General features: G+C 37.5%; 1 protein-coding gene across 1 annotated transcript in view; it reads right to left on the reverse strand.

Annotated features, from left to right (window-relative positions):
• Positions 1-4,357: 4,357 nt before the first annotated feature.
• The window catches only part of Rrp6 (exosome component Rrp6), a 60,241-nt gene continuing 37,834 nt past the window's right edge, over positions 4,358-26,764 (reverse strand). Inside the window, exons 11-16 of the mRNA XM_083132493.1 lie at positions 26,077-26,239; positions 22,997-23,227; positions 18,807-18,971; positions 14,083-14,253; positions 9,140-9,436; positions 4,358-4,481 (exon numbers count right to left, since the gene is read on the reverse strand). Of these exons, the coding sequence (XP_082988619.1) occupies positions 4,413-4,481; positions 9,140-9,436; positions 14,083-14,253; positions 18,807-18,971; positions 22,997-23,227; positions 26,077-26,239 (1,096 nt within the window). The 3' untranslated portion in view covers positions 4,358-4,412. The remainder of the gene's footprint in view (positions 4,482-9,139; positions 9,437-14,082; positions 14,254-18,806; positions 18,972-22,996; positions 23,228-26,076; positions 26,240-26,764) is intronic.

The following is a 26,764-nucleotide window of genomic DNA, read 5'->3' on the forward strand; positions in this document are numbered from 1 at the left end:
TCTCCTTATCTGATCTTAGATTTGAGTTTGCCCGAGATGGAACACCTGGTGGTTTTCTCCGACACAACAAAGACTGTCACCAGTTCAGCATTTCCTTTGCTCGTAAATTGCAATCCTGCGAGATATATATTTCACCTTGGTGAATAGACTCAAGAATATTACCAAAATGAAAGAAGTTACAAAATATGACGAAAAAATACACCGAATATTGCGATATCCCAATGGTTACACAATGTGGGAAATTTCAAATTCACTGTTACAATTTCATACAGCACAGTTCTGGAGATTCGTGGAAACTCTAATGACAGCTCAGACAAAGTGAATCGTCTGTTCTCCCTAATCTGCTCTTCCACGAAACGAACCAAATTGGGATTCACAACAGATGGTCGACCACTTTGTTCTTCATCATGAACACTAACCCGTCCACCACGAAACTATCTCACCCATCTTCTTACCATTATTCCTTCTCCATACACCTCACAAATCTGACAGTGGATCTCCACAGCTGGAACATTACGTGCATCCAGAAAATGGATCACGGACCACACCTCACATGTGGCGGGAGTTTGGATTGTTCGAAACATAACAACAACGCACTACTCTCCAGACCAACTTGCCTCAGACTGACCTCTGCACTTCATCAATGTTGTGGCTACACAAGGCGCATGCGCATTCACACTGCCCCGCTTGCAGCGGCACAGTATTCATCAGCGGAACTTACTTTACGAACGACGTAATACTATGTTTCACAAATGACAAAACTGATCACGATTATTTTGGCCTCGAGGTGACAGACATACTCAGACAGACCCTCATCAGCTCTCCGAAAATGTCAAAAAGGAAAGAATGGGAAGTGCATTAGAGTTTTTGACACGGTATAGTGAGGGGGAAGAGTTGGATAGGATTGTCACCGTGGGAAACGCAACCCAAACCAAAGCTTACGAACAAAAAAATGATGTGCACTTGTGTTTTGGGATAGGCATGGAGTATTTCTTGTGGAATTTATGGAACGTGGACAGCACATCAATGCCGAAACCTATTGTCTGACACTTCAAAACCTGAGTCGTGCGATACAAAACAAACAACGTGGCATGCTCAGTCAGGGTATCATTCTCCTCCATGACAATGCTCGTCCGAATGTGGCAAATGCAACTCACGAACTCCTGACGACCTTCCATTAGAAAAACTACCACCACCCCCCGCCCCCCCTCACAGTCCTGATCTTCATTTGTTCCTCCACCTTAAGGTATTCCTTGCTGGAAAACATTATGGTACTGACGAAGAACTGAAACGTGCAATGGTTCTCCATTCACGCAAAAACGTTCTATGACAGGGGTATAACAAACTTGGTATCTCGCTGTGATGCGTGCTTCAATTCTTATGGTGATTATGTGTGAATGTTGTACCATGTATATATTCTCACCCCTATAAATGTCATGATATTACTATTTATATTTTTCATTTCATTGCATGATGGAACTTACTTTCCGAACGACGTAATATACAAACTAGCCTCCGTGGCGGAGTGGGTGTTTCTGAGAGACCCTTTAGTATCACCATTCATTCTCATCTTCATGATTAGCCAAAAGTGGCATAAAAGCGAAGTAAAATAAACTAAATCACATAGTAAACACAAAACAACAGGAAGTACTTCGTGTTTTGTAAAGCAAGAATGTTTTTTCCGAAATCGATATTTGAACTGCAGCATCCAAGAAAATTAAAAGGAGAAATACTATGAAGGAAATACAATGGATCTAGAACTGCTCTTTTACCAGTTCTTTCCTACACTAACCATGTGTAAATTTATGGTTTTGCTTACTTATATTTTTTTCTATGCACCTTTACTTTCATGCATTCTACGTGGAGTATTGCATGCTTTACAGTGCTGGAAATAGCAGACACTCGGAGAAGTTTCATCTTGATGACCTCACAGAAACCCTGCCGTGGTGGTAAAGATAGGGGCTGAAAAAAAGGACTCTTATGAGCAGACCTTCAAGAGTGGGGGACAAGCAGTCGAAGGATTTTGGATTTGCACAATTTCTGCGATGACCTGAGCTGCCTGACAACTGTACTCAACAGGAAATGTAGCGGGATGGTTGGGTTGGGGTTACGTATTTCTAGCTGTTTCATGGTGTCAAGTGACGAATTTCATGCAAATATGAGAGTATTCTGATTTATTTTTTCACTTCTTCTCTAAAATATTTAAAATGCAATATTTGTATTGTTTTCCTTTGTCATTGCAGCATCTCAGATTTCTTGTCGTTACAAAAACACAAAGCAAGTTTCAAATACAAAACAGGATAGGCAGCATGGTGGCAGTCTGTCTCGAGTTGCGGCACGCAGCATGAAATCAGAAGAGAAAGTACGGAAGTAGACACATTAGCTGATGTTTGTATTGTTCCATAATAGAAACAGAACAGCGGTTCTTCAGTGAACGTTTTCAGTTGCTACTGGTTGCCCATGGAGAACAGATAGAGAAAAAGTTACAGGCTTGACCAGAAACTAAAATTTATATGGGAAGTGGACGCTAATCCAGACAAAACTAAAACTGAAATAGTTGCAGAATTAGGCATCGCATACACCACACTTTGCACAGTAATTAGTAAAGGAGATGCTATTTTGGACGACTTTTTAAAATTGGGTAATAAAACTAGTGTCTACTGTAGTATTTCAGTGGCAAAGTGTTCACTAATAAAGTGGCAAATGTAATGTATTTACAAATCAAACTTTTAGATTCGTTAATTTACCACTTCATGACAGAAATAACCTTAAAATAGATACAATTACAGTATTTTAATAACGATATGACATGGTATCTAAATCTGATTTGTATGTAATTCTCAGTTGTACTATTATTTTCTCTTCACCTTGACACACGTATAACTGAGCTTTAACTGTACTTATGTAACATTGACATGGATACAAAGAGTGGCGGAAATTGTATGTATTATGACAGGAAGTTTTTCAGCAGTGGATTGTTTATTTTCTTCAGTGTGATGTCCGCTGCAACAAATGCTCTACTTTAATCTGAATAATACAAGAAACACTTACCACATCCTTCATTTAAACACACTGGGGCTCCTACAAGCAATTGTAGTAAATGCACATGTAAAACTGCATCGCAATATCGGTTTGCTGATAAATACTGGTGATTTCAGAATGCTGTGTAAAAATTTTGGAAGGGTTACCAAATTGCTTTATTAAATGGTTAACAAACAACACTGGGAGTAATGACCGGTATGTTGCGAGTCCCAAATAGGATAGTAATTTACTAATTTACAGCATATTTTTCTAATAACCCACGATGCAACAGCCCATGAGGGCCAGGGCTTACCTACCGACTGCTGGCCTCACCCCCACCTGTTGAGCTGGAAGATCATCCAACCAGTTACGGGGTGATGTGTGGTCAGCACAAAGAACCCCCAGTCGTAGGTTTCCATGACCAGCTTATGCTACTCATTCGTAGCTCCTCCAATTTCCTCATGATGGTGGGTAGTCACCGGGCCCGTACACAGCACGAAATCTCACGAGAAAAGATGTTATGCTTCTCCCAGGAGACTCAAACCTGCACACGTTCCATAGCTGAAGCCCAAAGCGTGACTATTTTGTCTTTTATGTCTCCAAAATATACAGGGTGGGCCAAAAGTTTTAGGACGGTCGAATAAAATAAAAAATATGCGACACACAGGAATGAAATGTCCCTACACATGTTATAGGCGAGGGGGGAAATATCATAGACCATACCGCGTTTCCGGTGGCCATCTTGGATTCAACTTCACAATTTCAAAATTTCAAGGTGGCTGCCGGAAACGTGGTATGGTCTACGACATTTTCCCCCTCATCTGTAACATGTGTAGGGACATTTCATTCCTGTCTGTCGCGTATTTTCTTATTTTATTCGACTGTCCTATGACTTTTGATCCACCCTGTACAATCCACTAACCGAAAAAAAACTTAAAGCTTTCACACTTCAGTAGCACTCTGGTAGAGGGCAGTAGTGACCCATGTGTTATGGAATTCAAAATAGGATACTAATTTACACTATATTTTGTCCATTTTATGCATTAAATATGTATTTAGACAAAGAATGTGGAAACTTTTTTTGTCTTCAATATGTACATTTTATGTTTTCCCTAGAAATATGTCTTTATGTGCTAAACGTAAAATTGTGCAAAAAAAAAAAGTTTACAACTAAAAATTGGCTCCCCACTCATCACTTCATAACAATGAAGAATGTGAAGAAGTAATCACACAAGTTGAGATCAGTGAGGGAATATTTTGGCCCCTGAATGTCATTTTTTTATTCATCATCACCATGTGAAAAATACATATTTTACATGATTAAAATGCAATTCACTTAAGGAAAATATGTTTATTACAAATTCGTACACAATAAGCCCAAAATGTGAATGTTATCTCCTTCCTTTACTGTATGTGAAGCTCTTCTCACTACCCTTGCAGGTAATTCTTTTCTTCTTACCCTGAAAAGAAATGCAACATTCTTTGAGGAATTGTAAATCAGCATCCATTACATGAAATACACGAGTTGGAAAGAAACATGGTGTCTACCAGTCAAGAATGTCAAGAAATTATGCTTGTTGTCAAGAATTTGTGCTATTTTTTACAGTATAGTGAATTTACATTGTTATATACCTGTACTGGGATTTGATAAAATTGAATATTTAAAAATCTAAAATTGTATTTAGTTGTGGTTAAGATTTGTTCAGGTTCTTTCTTAACCCCATAAGTGTGGAATTTATTGTACATGTTGCTACTGGAAAATGTAGTTGTTTTTTGTCAAATTCAGTAGTCACACAGACGTTTGGTGAGATAGTTCTAGCTGTAGTAGAAACAAAAAATAGTAGCAAGAGAGGAAAAGGATGAAAAAGAAGAAGATAAAAAGAAAGAAGAAGAAGGAAAAAATTAGTTGTCTTCTTCTTTTTCCTCTCTTGCTACTATTTTTTGTTTCTACTACAGCTAGAACTATCTCACCAAACGTCTATGTGACTATATACACCACAGTAAATTGAATATAGTTGAAACAAACATAAAGCGTATATATACGCCTTCCACACTTAAGTGGTTAAGAATTATATTCTTGTATGCGTGAAGTTTTGTAAAAATATTAAATGAAGTAATGTGGCCATTCAGCATTTACATTTTGAAGCACAGCTTCAGTTTTCATCTTAACCGGCCTTGTGGTAGAGGTTTTTCATTGAATAAGAATATATATTTTCTTAATTTCCAGCTAAACCTAAGTAAGAGGCAATTAAATAAATGTTCAGAAAAAGGAAAGAAAGGTTATGAAAAAATCAAGAATTTTGGATTTCTTATTTTGGTAGACACCCTGAGAAAATAGTGGCAACACTGTCATCATGTCATGTGTGATCAATAGAGGGCATTGCTGCTCCATCAGTAGGTCTAGAGGAAAGGTATAGCTATTTAATGCACTCATTGTCGTTAGTGCAGTGCGTGAGGACGAATATGAAGCTGTGAAGTGGTGTGAAATTGGACCACTCTAAAACAAAGATTGACTTGATTTATTTTACTTTGCATTTCTGCCGCTCTTAGCTAGGAGCGCTGGTGTACCAAGTTTGTCTGCTACATTTGCTGCACACTACTGCAGCAACTAAAACCAAATGCACGCAGCAAATGTAGCAGATGAACAGGCTACATCAGTGCTCCTAGCTGCATGCAGGGAAACAACCGGAACTGGAAACCAGCCCAGCAGCGAAGAAACAAGTTCGCCACCAAAATTAATACAACGTCTACAAGTAAGTTTCATGAAAAAAGTAACTTGTTTATGTGATTACAAATGAATCTAAGATGTAATATTGTCCTGCATCGTGGCTTCGCAGCTTTGGGCTCTGGCTTTGGGATGTGCACAGGTTTGAGTCTCCTGAGAGAACCGTAAATACTTTTCTTGATTTCGTCCTGTGAATGGGACTGGTGGTCATCCACCACCGCGAGGAAATTATGGAGCTACGAATGTGTAGCATATCCCGGTCATGAGAAGATAGAACGACAACAGGGGGTTCGTTGTGCTGACTACACGTCACCCTGTAACTGTCTGGAAGATCTCCCACCTCTGCTGATGCATGTAGGAGTGAGGTCGGAAATCGGTTGGTTGCCTTTGGTCCTCACAGGCTGTTATGCCACGGTATATTAAGATGTAATATTGCAGATGGCTGCTCATTAAAAGCACTCTTCAAGAGCACTTACATAATTGTATCTACTCAATTTCACAATAAACCACTAAACACACAATTTTGTTCAACTATTCAAGTGCAAGCCATTTCCTAAAATTTTTTGAACACCACCTTCCGAGCTGTGGATAAATGGCACATCTGGTGGAATATGTGTGTTACAGGATTGTGGCCATTACTTTAAGTAAGCACATTTCAAATTTTTGCCATTGAATTTACAGGAGATTTAGTCACAACACATTTTGCACCTTTTTAGTGGTCCAATATCACTCCAGCAAAATGTTTATGGTAATATTACACAAAAGAATTCATTTATATTTTATGTAATATACAGATCATAAGTGAGTTAAAATTTACAGTCCTAACCCACATTATTTGTCCACTAAGGTTGCAAAGCTTAAATGTGCAAGATGTTGCAGTTGACTTGAAGTTTTGTATGTCTTGCCGACCTCGTATTATGTCTGAAGAAATTGAAATTTCAGGATCTTGATTGTTAATGAAATATATAGGAGAAATTGTACCAGGTGGTTATAATTAAAGTGACGGTGTTCAGAGTGGTACAGCACGGGCTGTAATGAGAGTAGCAGTCTGAAACTTCGTAGATATGCTAATGAAGCAATGCGCTCACGAATTATGCAAAAAAAAAAAAATAGTTCCAATTCTCGCCACCAGGGTAAAAAATGGCGCTGTAAGCAGTCAAAACGTGGTATAGTTACAGGAAAAACACTATAAATCGCAGAAAACAATACTCTTTGTAATAAAATATCGCTACAATTTCACTATTCGAATTACATGAACATTACTAAAGGAAAAAGCAACAAGCGTCACCAACGACAACCAGGGAGCTCACACAATGGTTAGGCGATGTCACCGACTTTGACGTCAGAGTTACGGAAAATTCCACGTTTCGACTGCTTACAGCGCCATTTTTTACCCTGGTGGCGAGAATTGGAACTATTTTTTTTTTTTTTTTTTTTTCATAATTCGCGAGCGCATTGCTTCATTAGCATATCTACGAAGTTTCAGACTGCTACTCTCATTACAGCCCGTGCTGTACCACTCTGAACACCGTCACTTTAATTATAACCACCTGGTATATCAATATGGGAGCCTGAGGGAAAAAATGGGAGATACCAGGAAATACTCTAGGAGCCTGTCACCCTACTGTTATATCACTAGAGGCATGCATATTTCGTTTTTGACGAAAACACAAATTGTGAAATAACACATTGTAATGTTAATTTTTCATATTTCTGAAAGGTGTGAGGTGCATTTTCCTACCCTGTTATGTCATGAAATAATGCAAAATGCGAAACAGACTCTTAACACATTAAATTTAGAGTTTATTTAGACTCGACAATTTTTGAGTTAGAATTATCCTGCAAGTTATGCAATTCACAGGAAAATTGATGAATTCTGTTGTAAATATTTGAGAAGCAAAAATTGACCCCTTTATACAAAAATAAACTTAATATTCTGGTAACGACGTAAATGTGATATTAGAAGGGATATGTTTATATTGTGTAATAATATTTAAATCAAATTTGGGATTATATTCACAATTTTAACATTAAAATGTCATTTTATATATCGCTATAACAGCGAATTTTTTTCATATTTACCACTTTTGAACCCGAAATTTACTGTTTTTGTACCAAAATTTTGTTTTTTATTCACCAAAAATATGTGGCTCTAGGTATCACATAGCAGTATCTGGTAAGTTGACTTATTTCAAGCATGAAAATGGGTTTCCTCCTACAAATGCAACTTAATTATTGAGAGTAAGATTCCTTTCAGTTGATTGGATTTTTTGTTTAGTGTCCCTTTTCTGCCACTTTTGACTAATCGCGACAATGAGGATGAATGATGACTAACTAACTAACTCTCTAGCCTTCTTAAACCCGAAGGTTCATGGCTGCAGCAACACAGGCCTTCCATGTTTCCCTATCTTGAGCAAGATCTATATACTCTTTTCCATCTCTACCGATTTCCCTTAGGTCCATCTCAACGTTGTCCCTCCATCTTCGTCTTGGCCTTCCTACAGGTCTCTTACCATCTGGTTTCCCAACAAGAATCCTGTAAACTCCTCTTTCCTCTCCCATTCGTGCCACATGGCCTGCCCACCTAAGTCTTTTTGATTTAATCATTCTGATAATATCTGGACATGAATACAAATTATGTAGTTCTAAATTATGTAACCTTCTCCACTCACCTGTCTCCTCATCCCTTTTAGGCCCAAATATTTTCCTAAGGATTTTATTTTCAAATACTCTCAATTTATGTTCCTCTTTCAACGTAAGGGACCAAGTTTCACATCCATATAATACTACAGGCAAAATTACTGTTTTGTATATTTTAACTTTTAGTTTCTTAGATATTAAACGAGAAGACAAAAGTTTATGCAGAGAGAAGTAACATGCATTTCCTGAATTAAGCCTACTTTTTATTTCCTCTTTAATATAATTTTCATTTGTTAATATTACTCCTAAGTATTTGAATTTGGAAACTTGCTCAAACGAGTGGTTATCAATAATTAGATTTTGATTATTACCTAACACTTGGTTTCGGCCTGTAAGCATATATTTAGTTTTCTCTTTGTTAACTTCCAAACCTATCTCTTTAGCAGTTTTGAAAAATATTTTAGCATTATTCTTAGACAGAATTTGAAAATGGGGACACTTGGCATCGTAGAGAGGTGTGCTAATGACTTCACCATGGAGGTTGGCAACGAGTACAACTCCATAAAGTCTAAGAGCATAAAATTGGATTATGCTAATTTTAGAAATTAAATATTACACCGACTGGATGTGAAATTTTTAACAACCACTGAATACTTTCATGCACGTTTACGTGTAAGCCTGAATACAACCTCAGAATGTTTTCTTCTTTATTACCATGCAACATAAACAAATGCTGAAAGAGAATGCACATACCTTCTTTGCTTTATCCTCCATGACTAGATTGTGCCTCTTCATCGCATTCTTGCTTCCACCCTGGAATCTTGAGAAGTCGACCTCTCCGTAATTGTACGGAGTGAACTTTGTCTTCTTCTGTGCTGGCTGGCAGTCTGCGGAAACAGAGAGATCAGATTCTACGTCTGCCTTTCTGGCTTTCTTGGCAGGAGGTTTCTCGTTTCTCTTCTCACCTTGCGATTCGTCGTCACAAGGTTCGTCATTGGGCACTTCAACACTAGATGTCTCTTGCCTTTCACGCTTCTTTTTCTTTGAATTCTACAAGAAAAATATATATATATATATATTAGGGCTGAGTTGATACCACTTTCAACCGATACTGATGCTGATACTTGAACAATATTGTGTGTAAATATTCTTCTCCAATTATATACATGAATTTAGCAAGAAATTAGCTTTAGAATATTCAAGAATTACATCAGAATATCAAAATAGATCTTATGTAATCACAAAATTAACAGTTGGGCTGAAAAGTTCGTAGCCTAACATAGTAAAAATATTTTTTTGACAAAATTCGATTTTATTATTCAATATAGTTGCCTTTGAGGGCGATACAACGATTATAGCGGTCATACAATTTTTCGATGCCATTTTTATAGTACGATTTCTCTTTAGCCTCAAAATAGGCCTCAGTTTCGGCGATTACCTCTTCATCAGTGCTAAATTTCTTTCCAGCGAGCATTCTTTTAAGGTCTGCAAACAGGAAAAAGTCACTGGGGCCAGATCTAGAGAATATGGTGGATGGGGAAGCAATTCGTAGTCTAATTCATATAATTTTGCCATCATTTTCATTGATTTGTGACACGGTGCATTGTCTTGATGAAACAGCACTTTTTTCTTCTTCAAATGGGGCCGTTTTTTCGTGATTTCATCCTTTAAACGCTCCAACAACGCTATGTAATAATCTCAGCTATCTCGATCAACTTCACTTTACGATCATTTAAAATTATTTTGTGGACTTTTTTGATGTTTTCGTCGGTAACAGCCTCTTTGGGGCGTCCACTGCGTGCATCGTCTTCGATGCTCATTTCGCCTCGTTTAAATTTAGCAAACCACTTCTCAACGGTTGATTTTCCTGGTGCAGAGTCCGAATAATGTTTATCAAGCCAAGCCTTGGCTTCAACAGTATTTTTTTCCGCCAAAAAGCAATGCTGTATTAACACACGAAATTCTTTTTTATCCATTTTTTCACAATAACAAAAGCTGCTTCACTCACAATGCTATATCTCACGAACTAATTATCCGGCAGCTGTGAAATTTATACACGTATCTTTTGAAGGTTAGTACTAAGTAAAAATCACATGGATTTAATTCTAGTAACGCCATCTATGAGTCAGCCTATGAATTTTTCAGTCCAACTGTTAGTTTTCCCTGCAATATTGGTGTAAAATAAAAATAAACTTTGAATTTTACATTATTTCCAGGATAACCGAACTCCGCGAAAGTGTCGCACAGCATTTTTGAGGACTCCGTGAAAGTATCGGCTGGTATCAGTACATGAATTCCAACTGATACTTTTCGATACTGATACCTCTGGTATCGGCCGATACTGATACATCAGCATCGGTATCAGTTCAGGCCTAATACCGTATTTAGTCATGTATATATTTAGTCACTTCTTTTCAAAATTTTTGCTACCAAAAACTGTGGTGCGTATTATGCACGGAATAATTCAGACAGCCAACATGAAACCGTACAGGGTCATTCCATGATTTTCGGACACTTGCATTGATTTTTCATGTTTATGGAACCCCTATCATGTTATATATCATTGTAAAGCATAAATTCTGCAGTTTCTGAATACGGCAACAGTATTCCATTCAAGATAACGACATTAATGTTAAACACGGTTGAAATAAGTTCATCACAAAATGAAGGAACGTTCTGATTTCTATGGTGCTGTGGATGAAAGAAAACCTAAGGAAAAAGGAAACAATAATTAAAATGTATTGTAGGCCAAATAATAATAATAATAATAATATATATAAATCAAAGAAGGTAAAAGGAAACACTCACCGGACAGTAGAAAAATTCAAAATTTTCGCTAATTTCATAGCATCACACCGATGATGCTATGAAATTAGCGAAAATTTTGAATTTTTCTACTGTCCGATGAGTGTTTCCTTTTACCTTCTTTGATTTTTACTTAGCCCTTTTGGCCCTCCTTGCTTTTATCCATTATATATATATATGGAGTGTGTAAATTCCTTAATGGAAGAAATCTTGTGCTGCTAACTGCTAGTTTGAAGGTCCTGAATGTGCCTTGTATAAATGTTACATTAGTCACGGAAAAAGTATATATTTTGAAAAGTAAAGATGAAATGAGCAAAACCACGTATGAAAGTTTGAAGGCCATTTCACATGATTTTTCACTTTGTACTGTAATGTTCTGCGACACCAAGGAAAGCAGTGCAACTCTGGCGGAATTCGAGCATGCACCTTCCATCACATGGGAAGCATATCACCAGTATTTGTTGGGCGAGAAATAATAGAAAATAACTTCCTGAGAACTGCAAATCCATAACATAATTTTGATCTCACTTTCTACTATTACAGACTAAATAAGGTGGTAAAAGAGTGAATGCTTTGGGATGCTAAACACAGTAGAGGGAGAGGGGGGGAGGTGGCATGGGTTGGAGACTTATTGTTTACACTATACAAGGGTCACTATTTATATTTTGAGCCTAACAATGAAAAAACAGGAATTTGGCATTGAAAACTGCTTTATTGTTTTTCGAAGTATTCTCCTTTATGGCCAATACACTTTTGCATTCGTTCGAACCAATTGTCAAAGCAGTTTTTCCAGTCTTCTTGAGACACCTCCATAATATGGTTTTTGAACGCATCAACGGCGTCTTCCGCCGACGAAAATCGTTGTCCACGCAATTTATTCTTGACATTCGGGAACAAGAAGAAGTCATTGGGTGCAAAATCAGGACTGTACGGCGGATGACCCACCAATTCGATTTTTTGACTGTTCATAAAGTCGGTTGTTAGACGAGATGTGTGACAGCTGGCATTGTCTTGATAAAGAATGATCCGACGGCGTTTGTTTGTTTTCCGTATTTGACCAAAGACCTCTGGCAAACAAATTGTTGTGTACCATTCAGAGTTGACCGTTTTACGTTCCTCTAAAGGCACAGTTGCCACATGACCAGTTTTCCCGAAAAAACAGGCGACCATTTGTTTCTATGTGCTTCGAGCGCGAACAACTTTTGTTGGATTGGGTTCATCTTGAAACACCCATACAGTCGACTGCTGTTTACATTCCGGATCATATGCATATATCCATGATTCGTCACCTGTTACAATCTTATATATGTCCTTTGAAGCACCACGATTGCATTTATTGAGCATTTGTTTGCACCAATTGACGCGAGCGTCTTTTTGAGTTTTTGTCAAATTGTGTGGGATCCAACGAGAACATACCTTTCTCACAGCTAAATGATCATGTAATATTTTATATATGCTGGTGGAACTAATGGCTATGGTTGCCTCAATCTCACAGTATGTCACATGACGATCTTGCAGTATTAGGTTTTGCACGGCATCAATGTTTTCTTGAACAACAACTGATTTTGGACGACCTTCGCGAATCTCGTCGGTGAGCGAATGGCGGCCACGATTAAATTCGTTATACCAGCGTTTCACAGTGGCAAAGGATGGGGCTTCATCGCCAAATGTGGAAGTAAGTTGATCGATGCACCCTTGTCTTGATAATCCACGTCGAAAATCGTACAAAATCATCGCACGAAAATGTTCACGAGTTAATTCCATTATATTGTTGTCGCGCAATCTCCAAGGCAACATAAACAACACAAATGAGCTATTGACAAAACATTTGAAGTATGTTATGGTCAATAATGCCAGACGATTCCGTGCAAACGTCAAATCGCGCCTAACTTCAATCAGTGTTGCCAAGGCTCAAAATATAAATAGTGACCCTCGTAAACCAATATGCATATATCAGCTGATACCGATCAAGTACAGATTAATCCATCCCATTCCTAGTATAAATACAGTAAAACCTCCATACTTGACCATCTCCCTACTTTGACCTATTTTTTGTAGACTGGACATACAGCATATGCCAACCTCACTGTATTGACCACGTCTGTAAAATGTATCTTGACCACCTGGACGACAAATGGTATTAATTTATTTGCTATAACATGGGACAGTTGAATCCAAATTGCACAAAGACTTATACTCTGTTCCCGGAATCTGCGAAAGGAAGGCCTCGTATAGCAGAGAAGGGAGGTAAGGCTGGTAACAGAAGTCGCTTTCACCCCTACAGGCAATCCCATTCCCTCTCCAAAGACATGTTTTCATTCGCTTGCTCCAGAGTATACATTTTTTCACTTCATCTTTTATTTCCTTTTTAAGGATCGATAAAAAGAAAGTAGCCAATGGCAAAATGAATCTCACACACAATGCCATTTTTCTCACCTTGCGACGATCATCAAAGCAAAGTGCCAACAACAGCGTGTGATTAACAATGGATTAACCATTGTGAAAAAAGGAAAAAAAACACGGTCTTACAGTGTAAATAACAATGTTTAGGGACAATTACGAAGCATTCGTATGACAAACAACTAGCTATTACAGTATATTTCTGTCTTTTCTCTATGCGGTCGAAGTTCCGATGATGCTACAGTAGCGCTGAATTTATTATTTATATACAGACCAATTATTACAATAGCATCATCAGAACTGCGACTTCATCTTTTTTGCAGTCTGTCAGCAAGCTCTGATGATGACTCTGATATGGAGTCGAAAGCTCGGACAAATTTTAAAAGTGTCTTGTATCTTCCTGCATTACTGGTTTTGTGTGTTTTTTTGAACACTGTACTGTACAATGGAATAAAAACAGGGAAGTACATAAAAAAAATGAAAATACATACCACTTGTCTTATAGGAACACATTCCACATCATTTTCTTTCTTCATTTTCTGATCATTTGAATGATCTTTTCCAGCTTCTGGTGCTTCTATGTGATTGTCAATATTCTCTTGAGGATTTTGTGGATTCTTCTGAGGTATTGTTGCATTCAAGTTAGTGAAGTGATCTTTTAGCTGAAAAATAAAAATAAAACTTATAATGAATTTATATTAAATTAATTGAATTGCTTTATTTTACTTCGCTTTTTTGTGCCACTTTTGGCTAACTTGCGAAGATGGGGATGAGTGATGATGATCTGATGAAATTGATGAATGGACACTCACAAACATCCAGGCCCAGGCAGGAATTCGAACCTGGGAACCTTGGCATCGTAGCACGATGTGCTAACCACTCTGCCACGGAGGCCAGCTTATATTAAATTACATTAATATTAACATCAGTTGATAAGAGTAAGACAACCATTTTACTGCAATCAATCAAACATAAAATTCCATCAAAATTCTTCAATCATTAGATTATTAAGTACACATAATAATATTGTCTCGAATGCAATTGATTTGGATTTTGCTTTTAATATTAAAAACTTTCTATATAGTTTAAACAGCATATTAGATATAATATACAAATAAAACAGATCCAATTCTAGAGTGTTATATTTATAGTCTGAAATACAATTTATAGCATTTATCTCATATATCTAGAATTACATTTTGTATACATATAAATGAATTAAAATTTGAACTTTTGCTTTGTATTGATTATTGGTGGCCGCGGTGGCTCAGTCGGTAACGTGTCTGACTACCATGCTAAAGGTCCCGGGTTCGATCCCCGGCCAGTTCAAATCCGGGAACTTTTCTAACGATGGAAGCGGCCCCGGCGCCCACCCAGCGTCGAATAACATGGGTACCTGGGATGGAAACCCTGGGGGGTAAAGGCGGTAAGGGGCGTGATGCTGATCACATCACCCCCACTCACGACCGGATCAAGAAAGTGTGGGGCGTTACCCCCACACCCCCTATACGACTTCATGGCATTGTGCTAAGCACAGGGGAGCACTTTACCTTTTTTTTTATTGATTATTGCTGTTTCTTATTTAAATAGTGGTATTTGTATAATTTCTTTATTATTCTCAAGCTTTTATAGTTTGTTACTTCTTTATTTTCTTGTTTCTTCTGTCCTTTAGTTTCTCCTCTGTTCAAAATTTGTAATACCGTATTTACGCATGTATAGTGCACATGCGTGTATAATGCGCACCCTGGTTTTCGATGGGTAAATGTTACAAATAATTATATCTCATATATAATGTGCTGTACAATCCAGTTTCAAAAAATAGCTTCCTTAGTTGTGGGTCGTAAAGCTGTTGCTATGTGGACCAAGAGGAGAATATCCTCTTGCGTAAACAATAAGCCTCCAACCCATGCCACCTCACCCCTTCTCCCACCACTGTGTTTAGCATCCCAAAGCTTTCACTCTTTAACCACTTTATTTATTCTGTAATAGTAGAATGTGAGATCATATTACATTATGGATTTGCAGTGCTCAGGAGGTTATTTTCTATCATTATTTCTCGCCCTACAAATACTGCTGATATGCATCCCATGTGATGGGAAGGTGCATGCTAGAATTCCAGCAGAGCTGCACAGCTTTTCTTGGTGTCGCAGAACATTACATTACAAAGTGAAAAATCGTGTGAAATGGCCTTCAAACTTTTATATGTGGTTTTGCTCATTCCTTCTAAAAGAACTTCAAAATATATACTTTTTCCGTGACAAATGTAACATTTATACGAGGCACATTCAGGACCTTCAAACTAGCAGTTTGCAGCACAAGATTTCTTCCATTAACCTTTTGAGACCCAAGGCCTTTTTCACATGTAAGCCTCTCTGTCCCAAGCCGATTTTGAGCAAAATGCATAGTTTCAATTAAATGAGTGTAGATCGGAGACTAATTGCCCTAGAGAGATGAGTGATATACCGTTGTACGCGGAATGAACCAGAGATTCAGACTATATGAAATTTATGCAAATTCGGCATATATGTGGTGGAAGGAGGGGACTAACTCTCAAAATTCCAAAATTTCGGAAAAAAAAATTGGTTCCCGCACCCTCCCCCCAAGAAAAAAATTACATGACAGTGTCGACATGCACATGGAAATGATCGATGACATGTAAGGAACACACAAATATTTGCATTATTATCATATGACCAATGTAACTTGAGTTGTACCCCCAAAAGGAATGGTCGGCACGCCACTGATTTAAGCTTCAAAATGCAGCGGTACCTTGAAATGACTATAGCTCAGAAACTAAATGCCCTAGAGATATGAAAGATATACCGTTGTACGCAGAATGAATCACAGATTTAGACGATATATAATTTATGCACATTCGGCGTATATATGGAGGGGGAAAGGGGGGAAATCCTCTGAAAATACTTTTTTTTTTAAAAATGGGGTTTTGAAAAAATGCACCCATTCGAATGCCAAAGGTCCCGCCAAGCCTTAAAGAGAAGAGTTTCCACAGTTCTATAATAAGAAAGTAGATTGATGGGTATGAGGAAAAGTGTTACAGTAGGATGGCAAAGTTGTCTTTTGTTTGGAAAGAAACGAAGGAAATTTACAATTGAAAATGTAGAAAAGAATTTAGGTTATTTCTTGTTCCACGAATTATTGTACAAAGCTTTTACCAAACATTTTCAGTAAAAGAGGAATATCTTGACATTAAAAGTATATATAAAAATATATCAAAATACTTACGTTTCGTGAGTATCTGTTTTAGGAAACAACAACGTTTCGGGATCCAACTGTTCCCTTCTTCAGGTTCTCATTCTACGCCAGTACGATCACTACATATCCACGTCAATTAAGACAAGGACAGAGGAAATAGGTGAAACTGGATAAAAATGGATAAAGAAAAGGAATAGATCATGATGTTTTACGTGTATGGAGCCAGTTGGTTGTAATGGTCAGATTGACCATTACTGGTTTTGATATTTTGTATTAATTAATTGCTGGTCAGCTACAAGGTGTAGGGGTAATTAATATGTTTCCATGAGTGTATCTTTATGTTATTATTGCATGTAAGTTTGTGCTTAATGAATTGTGCTTTACTGGATATTAGATTTCCCTGTTGTTTAGCTTCCCAGTTGGGTGAGCTGTCTTTCAAAATACCGTTGAAGTGGAAAATTCCAGTGCTACGGGGTCCATGTTCACGGATGTTTACCCCGACTATAAAAAAGGCCAGTTGGGCTTTAGAGAAAACAGTGTTTCCCCATCTTTTCGATGCCGAGGAATGCTTCCTCGAGTTTAGTCCACTTTTGGTGGCTAGACTGATTATAAGAATGTAGCATTTGGTGTAAGCTAACCCCTGTTGCTATCCCAAAGTCCCCCTTAGAAAAGCTTTGAATACTTGGATATTTCCGTATCAAAATTTGATGCCCAAAAGAAAGAGTAAAGGCGTAAGGAAACACATTTGTAATGAACGTAATATTGTTTAGGCCTGCAGAGATATTTATGCTAACTCTGCGGTAAAGGAAGTGCCGATGGTGTAAGCCATAGGTGCACAATTTTGTTGATTTAAGGAAATTGGTTGATTTGGTCAATGCACACATGGAAACGCTATGTAAATTTGTCTATAAAACAACGTATAATAAACCCATGTAATCAATCCTCTAAAATAATGTTATGATTTGTTGAATTGAACTCCCTGAGCAATAGTACTTTTTTTACCAGTTGCTTATTCACTTTATGTACATGTATAACGAACCTAGGGACTAAAAATATAAATGTTATGTGAAACCTCCCTTTCATAATTCCGGCGCAAATATAATCTGCTCACTTAGCACCCAGGGTGAGGTGGAAGGAGAGATTAGGAAGGATTTCACAAGGGAAGTAATCCAGAGGGCCGGATAGAAACCAGGGAGCTGGGGGGTCACCTATCACATGGTATCGAATCAACTTTTTATCCATTTTTATCCAGTTTCACCTATTTCCTCTATCCTTGTCTTAATTGACGTGACTATGTAGTGATCATACTGGTAAAAAAGGTAAAAAAAGGTAAATTGTTCCCCTGTGCATAGCACCATGCCATGAAGGCGTATAGGGGGTGTGGAGGTAATGCCCCACACTTTCTTGATCCGGTTGTGAGTGGGGGTGATGTGATCAGCATCACGCCCCTGACCACCTTTACCCCCCAGGGTTTCTCCCAGGTACCCATGTTATTCGGGGCCGCTTCCACCGTTAGAAAAGTTCCAGGATTTGAACCGGCCGGGGATCGAACCCGGGACCTTTAGCATGGTAGTCAGACGCGTTACCGACTGAGCCACCGCGGCCTTGATCATACTGGCCTAGAATGAGAACTTCAAGAAGGGAACAGATGGATCCCAAAACGTTGTTCTTTCATAAAACTCACAAAACGCAAGTATTTTATGATATATTTTTATATATACTTTTAATATACATAACGTGAGAAAGTCAGACACGGCTTGAAAATTACATTGACATTACCATACTCACATTTCGTGTTTACAAGTTTCCCAGAAAATATTTATTTTTGCAATTTTAATGTTTTTAGCATATTTGCATGCACATTTGGTAGTTTTTAGTGCATACAAATCCTCTGTCTTATCATAATAATGCAATCTCGAGAAGATACAGGAAGAAGAACTGCACACACCATCGTCATGGTAATATTCTACTAATTCTGAGTAATAATAAGTTTTCTCTTTACCTTTTGAACTCTTTCTTCGTCAGTGATCTCTTCCTTCAGTGCATTTTCATGTTCCATTTTCTTAACAAATGGCTTCACCAATTTATACCTCTCAAATGGGCTGTGGAACGTCACCTGCTTAATTTTGGCCACTGCTTCTGTTACTAGTGGGTCTTCGTCTTCATGCTAGAAATCACAAACGACAATGATTACTAGAGTCACATAATTTTGGTAAATGAAAAAGCAGTAAATAAAATAAAATTTCAGTGTTATAGCAGAGAAAAATCGGATGAAAAGTAGTATATAAAGACATTTTGGTTTCAAAATTGTGAATAAAATCCTAAATTTGATTTAAGAACTACATTTATTACACAAAATTAACATTTCACTTCTAATAGCACATATATGTAGTTATCAGAGTATTAAGTTTATTTCTGTGCAAAGGAGTTCATTTTTGCTTTTCCAATATTAACAGCAGAATTAATTAATTTTCCTTGAATTGCATAATTCACAGGATAATTCAGGAATCAGAAGGTGTTATGATGGTTATTGTCATATGGCATCATAAGGTTAAAAGAATGTAATGAATGTTGAGAACATTTAGATAATCAACGCACGTCCATAAACCTGTACAGCGTAACTGCGGTAAAGCATTCTTATAATCACGTCAATTCCAGAAAATAATGCTACTTGGCAGCATTTGAAAGTTATTATAAATTATAAAATTCTTAAATCACATTTTACGTGAATGTTATATTGAAGTTAAACTCAAAGTCATTCTTATATAAGCGTGCCTTTGTAACAAATTTTGATCTATTGTTGTTGAAGATCGCATTGTCATAAAATTTACTGCCAAAAAGTTTGCTGTCCCTTATGCACAAGGACATTTTGATGTGACGGCGGCTGCACGCAAGGACAATTTGCAGTGATGGCGATAAATTATAAAACTTACAGCGTGATATTCTCCATGCTATCGCATAAATAAAGATAGAAAGTTTATTCAAACATTTATTGCAAAAATATCCTTGACACAAACGTCTGCAAGTATTGCGATATTATATAAATATGTAAATTGATAAGTTATCCGAGTTAATTGTGTTGTACACAAAAAAACTGTGGGAAGGAGTAGAAGAAGAGGAAAAAAAAAAAGCGGGAGTTGGCTGGAAAAAATGGTAACGAAAAGAGCATTGTGGTGAAGAGAGGAAATAAAGGATTTCCGGGGAATTTCGGCGGTCACACGTTTTGCGGGACGAAAAGTGAGGATTGTTTCCATACCGCTAATGAACGATGAATGTCTGCAGATAATAGAGAACGATGATGCGTAAGTTAAATGATGAAAATATCATACACAAACAGTTCGCATAGGGACTGTGGATTGGCATCTTTTCCCGGCTTCACAAGGTAAGCTGTTGTTATCTAAACATTTCTGCACGAGCTCATGTCATCGAAAAATAGGTAGATCTACCAAATTGACATAGTCGGTAAATGCATGCATTCGTGTGAAGCGTGTGTCGCAGGATTAATTACGCAAATTTCGTGTTGAACCTCATGGTGGATATTAATTGACAGGTGACGCTTTCATTATTTGGTTCAAGTACACATATGAATGGCTTATTGCAGAAAGGGACCCGAGTCACTTTTGCACAATTCTGAGAAAAACAAGAAAAATCGTATAATATTAATAGTGTCACAAAGGAATGTGCCGTTGTTGGCTCAAATATTCAGCATAATGAATAGTTAATTTTGCAACTCTCAATGCACCCGCCTGCAGTATGCTGCTAGAGACAGTGGAGATGAAAAAGTTGTGACTCCGGTACCTTTCTGCAATAAAAGTGGAAACTTTGAGAAATAAGACGAGAAATATCCTACAAACGCCCGTTTGTCGTTGCCACATAAGCTAGGTTAGGTTAAGTTATGTTATATATGCAACAGAAAATTATAGATTCGGAAAAAAATTACAGTGCATTGCACTTTCTGCACTTTATTGTCGGTGTTTGAAGTACAATAATGTACGAGCTCATACATGCGTGTGTTATTCTACATCTGAGTCTGTTTCATTGCTGGCCACTGAAGAATATCTTCATAAAATCCTTTGACGTCGTCTGTACATACGACAAGGCAGTTCATATGTCCTTCAATTTAGTAAGCTTGATCGTCATACGTGCAACTGGGAACGTACGTGGCGTAGGAATTACAATTCGTGCACCTTTGGACAGATAGAAGGTGTAAGACATCAAACCTTTGATGAATTCGGAAACTTTGACAGTGCCCTCATGTTCAACACAGTATTTAAAGTAATGATATTTGGAAATCTGAAAGTACTGCCTATTCTTGTAGGAACACATGGTAGTTTTCACAGATGGCACTTTTTTTTTTGTAGACATGAGGTCACCACATTGCGAGACCAATAATGGTACTGGTGTAAATAAGTTTGACAGTACTTTTACCGCCCCAAGCTGCATTACAGATTAGCGTACACAGTTCGTACAACGTATAAATATAGTTAGGTTTATTGCAGAAAAGGACCCGAGTCAGTGACTCAGGTACCTTTCTGCATTAAAGTACACTTTTCACTGTGCATTTTCTTGGTTATAGTCTCGTGTGACTGACGTCCTTTCTGCACTAAAAGATGTGTCTGTAACTAGGAAAATAAAAATTACCATTAACTCCGATACCTCAAAAATGTGACTCAGGTCCCTTTCTGCAATAAGCCATTCATATATAAAGAAGCAAGAATCTTATATATTTCTAAAAAAAATATTTGAACTTTGTATAGTATCTTACTCATTGTTAGTACATTGAAAACCATCAATGGTTAAGGAAATATGGTAATTTCAATTTTATCGCGGTCAGGTGACTATATATGGGTATAATTCCAGTAAAAACAAAACTAAAAGAATTCAAGTGCAATTTATCGTATAACTTGCAAGTAGTTGAGTTATAAAGTTGAATATATCTTCCAATGTTTGACTTGTGATTCTGTAATTGATAGTGACCAATACGGGTAACTAGATGCGGTGTTGCCATGTGGGTCAAGCCATTCACAGCTTTGATCCAGTTTCCTTGAAGTAAAAGGAATCAGCTGTTCATGTTGCATATAAATTGCAATATTAGCTCGCAAAGTAGTGGTATTGCATATTCCAATGCGGTGGATATGTAAAGTTTCATATCAATAAATATGTTTAAAGAAATCTAATGTCTATTTCAACCCAAAATACACAAGTCATGATATGTATATTTGGTGAGATATTCTGTTCTAATGTTTTTATGTTCCTTACAGAGGTAGAATGCTTCGAGTGTGTTGTGTTCGCGACTAAAGCTGTTGCTTGCTAGCATTTGATGTGTCTATTTCTCAGAAAATATTAAAGACTTTGGAGACTCAAATTGGGGTTTCTGACGTCACATAATAATTCAAATTATTCTTTGGGGTAGTTGATCCTCCCGGCAAATTTCCTCCCACCTGCGCTTTCAGGCGCTGAGAGTGTGACCTGTGGGGGACTTCCTGCAAAATAAGGTGATAACAGTGAGAACTCAGGTTTGAAGGGAAATTGTAGTGGATGTCGCATAGAGATGACAGGTGGATTGCTTAAGCCTACGGGGTGCCATCTTGGTTAAGTTAGGGAAAATACTGGTTGGAGTTCTCAGGTCTCCTGGAGCGTCACAGTGTCATATTGGTAAATAATAACTTTCATGTTTTAAGAGTATATTTCGCATTTTGCAGTTCATTGCACATTATTTCGTGACAAAACATGGTAGCAAATGCATCTTACACCTTTCAAAAACATGAAAAATTAACACCACCATATGTTTTTTCACATTTTGTTTTTTCATTGAAAACAAAATATGCATGCCCCTAACAATTACATAAACTAATGAAGATGAATTATCTGAATATAATGAGCTACCATTTAGCTATAATGTTGAACAAAATCTAAAAGATGAGAAAATTTGTCCTCACAAAAATGTACTTTGAATGTGTAAAAGTTGTAGCTCATATAAGCTGATTTCGCAAAAACTGAGTTTATTTTTCTGAGACAAAGTGTATTATAGTCCAGCCTAGTTTTATATATAAAAAAATACATTATGAGATCTGAATACATAATGCCTTCTGCAGAATTCAAGCATGTTACACTATATAGTCACAGGATATCAAAGCTGAAGCAGGACCAGGATTTAATGAAGACAAGAGCTGAATAGATTTAAACACTTACATGAAAGGCAGCTGATGCCTTTGACAAAGGAATTGACGGCTGTCGTTTTTCCTGCACTTCGCCTGTGTTTGAGCCAACATCCTTGTTGTTGCTAGGATACAGCAGCGTAGGAAGATCTTCACGGTAGTCTTTCATGTGGGCAATGTCGTGGGGGCAATGCAGTGCACCTTCGAGGTTAACTTTCACCTGTGACTCTTCGGCTCTGATCAGAGTTACCTCCTCCGAATCCACCTGAAAACCAAACAAAAAATTAGGGATGGGACCGATAAATCGGTACTCTATCGGTATTGGCTGATATAGGCATATCGGTAAAATTACTGATTATTTTACCGATCTAATATATTGATAATCTTGATGCCTTACTTTCTAAAAAAAAGTAATGTAAAAATATTCAACTTCTGTTGCACTGCAGTCACCTTGAAACATACATTTATTAACCTTGTGATTACCAAGCCCATTTTGCCAGGTAAGCTCCCTGGTACCGGGCCAATTTTAAGCAAAATGCAGAGTTTCATTTAGATGACTGTAGATCGGAGGCTAATTGACCTAGACAGACGAATGATATATCGTTATACGTGGAATGAACCATAGAATAGGACTATATAAAATTTATGCACATTGAGTGTATATATGGATGCGGGGGGAGGGAACCGGAAAAATCCAAAATCTAAGAAAAAATGCCCCTCTGCCCCTGGACAACAAAGTACAGGACATTGTCAAAAATACACATGGAAATGATCGCTGGCATGTCTTGAACAAGAAATTAATTGCACTATTATTACATTTTGTATCATTTAAAAGATACTCCGGACCAGGGGCACCGACTTGTCAAATTTATTGGGGGGCTCTGATCACTGAAATAAATTAATGAATGACTCACTCCCTCCCTTCTTTAAGTTTTGGCCTGTTCAGAATTTCATAAAAGCCCATGAATTCCTCAAAAATATCAAAATTTTTATTCACAGTTCGAATGCAAAATATTAAATTGTCCATGGATGGATATGTCACAAGTTTCGTCAACCATAATAGCAAAATATTCCCGACTTTTAATATCTGCTACCATGAAGCGCAAAACAGATCTCCCTTATGTATCAATGATTTCGTTCTGAATGTCATGTGAGAGCAATTTGTAGCCCGAATGTCCCATCCACTACCCTAGTTCATGCACATAGTCTTTTGAAACTCTTTTAGTAAAAATTTTAACAATACTCATAATTACATGCTTAGTATATAGTAATAAGTCATGTGTCTTGCTGTCTCTGGTCATATGCCCCCTCCCCCCTGTTGATGGTTTAGCAGTCTCCGTCCCCGAAGTTCATGGTCTAGCACATTTCAAATGTGTATTTAAAGTTAAGTTCATGTGGCACAATTCAGAGTAAACTTTACAAGAGAAGAAAAATAATACATTAGATCCTCTCAAGCAAAATTATTTGGAGGGCTCTGCCCCATGGAGTCTGCGCCTATGCTCTGGACGCTAATGTTAAAGATCGCCTTATGCAAGCACTTGTTCTATCTACACTAGACTATTGCACTCCAGTGTACAGTAATATCTCCCAGGGCCTAAACTATAAACTTCAAAAAGTTCAGAACTGTTGTATACGTTTCATATTTAACCTAAGAAGAAAGGAACATGTATCCCCCTACTTAAAGAAACTTTCTTGGCTAAACATTAACAATAGAAGAAAATACTTAAAACATACCTTGATGCACAAAATACTTAAGAGTGTTTGTTTGATAAAATCTGCTCTCGTAGAACTTCGGTCGAACATAATATCCGCAAGATTGATTGATTGGTTTAGTTTATTTTACTTCGCGTTTTGTGCCTCTTGGCTAATTTGCGAAGATGGGGATGAGTGATGAAATGATGAAATTGATGAATGGACATTCACAAACAACCAAGCCCGACCGGGATTCGAACCCGGGACCCTTGGCGTCGCAGCGCGATGTGCTAACCACTCGGCCACAGGGTCGGGCATAATATCCGCAAGAAACACAATCTAAAAATTCCCAAACGGCGTACCCTTATGTGTATGAAGACAGTGGTTCTTCAAGATTAATAGGATTTAACCATAAAATTGTGCAATTCGAAAGTGCGAAATTTTCTAAATTTCACGTAAGTAATTTTAAACCATGTTTACCGCAACCATCATGAACTCAATGTACAGTCTGCAGTCATCGACGATTTTGAACGTCCTTCGTTTACCCCATCAAAGAAAAAAACACAGCCAAATCTCTGCGTGTAGTACACAGACAAAGAAATGCTGGCTTGGATTTGCCAAATGTTTTGCCACTACCCTTTGCTTCCCCTCCCCCAAACAAGGCATGGAGACGGTGGTGAAGGTAGACGAATATTCTTCCCTTGATCGTTTTTTTTCGAGGGTTGCAAAAGATTAGGTCCACTCCCTTTCTTTTTTAACCTTTGTGTCTTCATTTCTCCCTCACATCTTTCAGAAACATATAAAATTGACCATTTTCGTGTTTCAGTCAATTGACCATTTTCATGTTTCAGTCAATTGACCATTTTCGTGTTTCAGTCAATTGACCATTTTCGTGTTTCAGTCAATTGGCCATTTTCGTGTTTCAGTCAATTGGCCATTTTCGTGTTTCAGTCAACTGGCCATTTTCGTGTTTCAGTCAACTGACCATTTTCGTGTTTCAGTCAAAAACATAATACGCATGTACCTGGGTATGAAATAATTGAATCACGGCACAATATGAGTATTGGATGTTTGCCAAACGCTAGTATTAATTTTTTGCCTATATGAATTTTAAAGCACTGGTTTCTCAGATGAAGGGAAATGATTTTTCAAAAAAAATCCTTGTTTAAAATAATTCATCATAGACTTTAAGTTTCTTTTATATTGGATGAAATAGTCAATAGCATTCAATAGTGTGTAAGGAGTGCTGTCAGAGTGAGCGTTTGCATCATGTTACATTTTTAAGATTTATGCATCATTTAATCAATAATTCTACGTTTTTTCTAGTGCATTTTTGTGCCTAAATGCCTTGAATGACAGAGCAAGTGACAGACAAAAAGGAAATAAAAATTAACAATTGTTAAAAGAACCAATTACACTTACCACAACTAGTGGCAGATCCCGGGCCCGTAAAATAATTTGATGGATTACAAGGAGATTCTGCCTAACAAGAGGTGGAATCGGATTACAGCAGGCTAGGATTCCCTGCATTTCACGGGGCAGCGTGGCGGCTATTTGCAGCATCATGTGGTTTGGAAGGATATACCTGGAAAAGAAAACTTTCATTGCAGTTATGTAATCATTACAGGGATTCTAATGCAGGAATAATAAAGAATAAATACAAATATTCATAATCAGAGATTTAAAAGTGATATAGTACAATCTGTGCCACTAATGTGTCTGGTGCGACAATTATAGTAACAGACCCAGTGGCAATTACATTTGTAAATTTGCAGCCATAAGCTACAGCTTTACAACTTCTATTTTTACAATATTAAATCTGGTTAAAAATACTGCACATATTGATTGATTTGCTTCATTTACTTGGGGGAAGGGGCAACAAAGGAAATTCCCTTGCAAAGATGGGGATGAGTGATGACATGATGAATGGATACTCACAAATATCCATGCCCAGGCCGGGATTCGAACCTGGGACCCCTGGCATCATTGTGTGTTGTGCAAACCACTGTGGGGCCGGCATACAGCACATATAAAACACATACAATACATACCGTATTTACACATGTATAATGCGAACGCTGGATTTTGATGGAGAAAAGTTACAAAAAAT

This window comes from Lepisma saccharinum, chromosome 12 (genome assembly GCF_977018435.1).
Source record: "Lepisma saccharinum chromosome 12, izLepSacc3.1, whole genome shotgun sequence".
NCBI classification, from domain to species: domain Eukaryota; kingdom Metazoa; phylum Arthropoda; class Insecta; order Zygentoma; family Lepismatidae; genus Lepisma; species Lepisma saccharinum.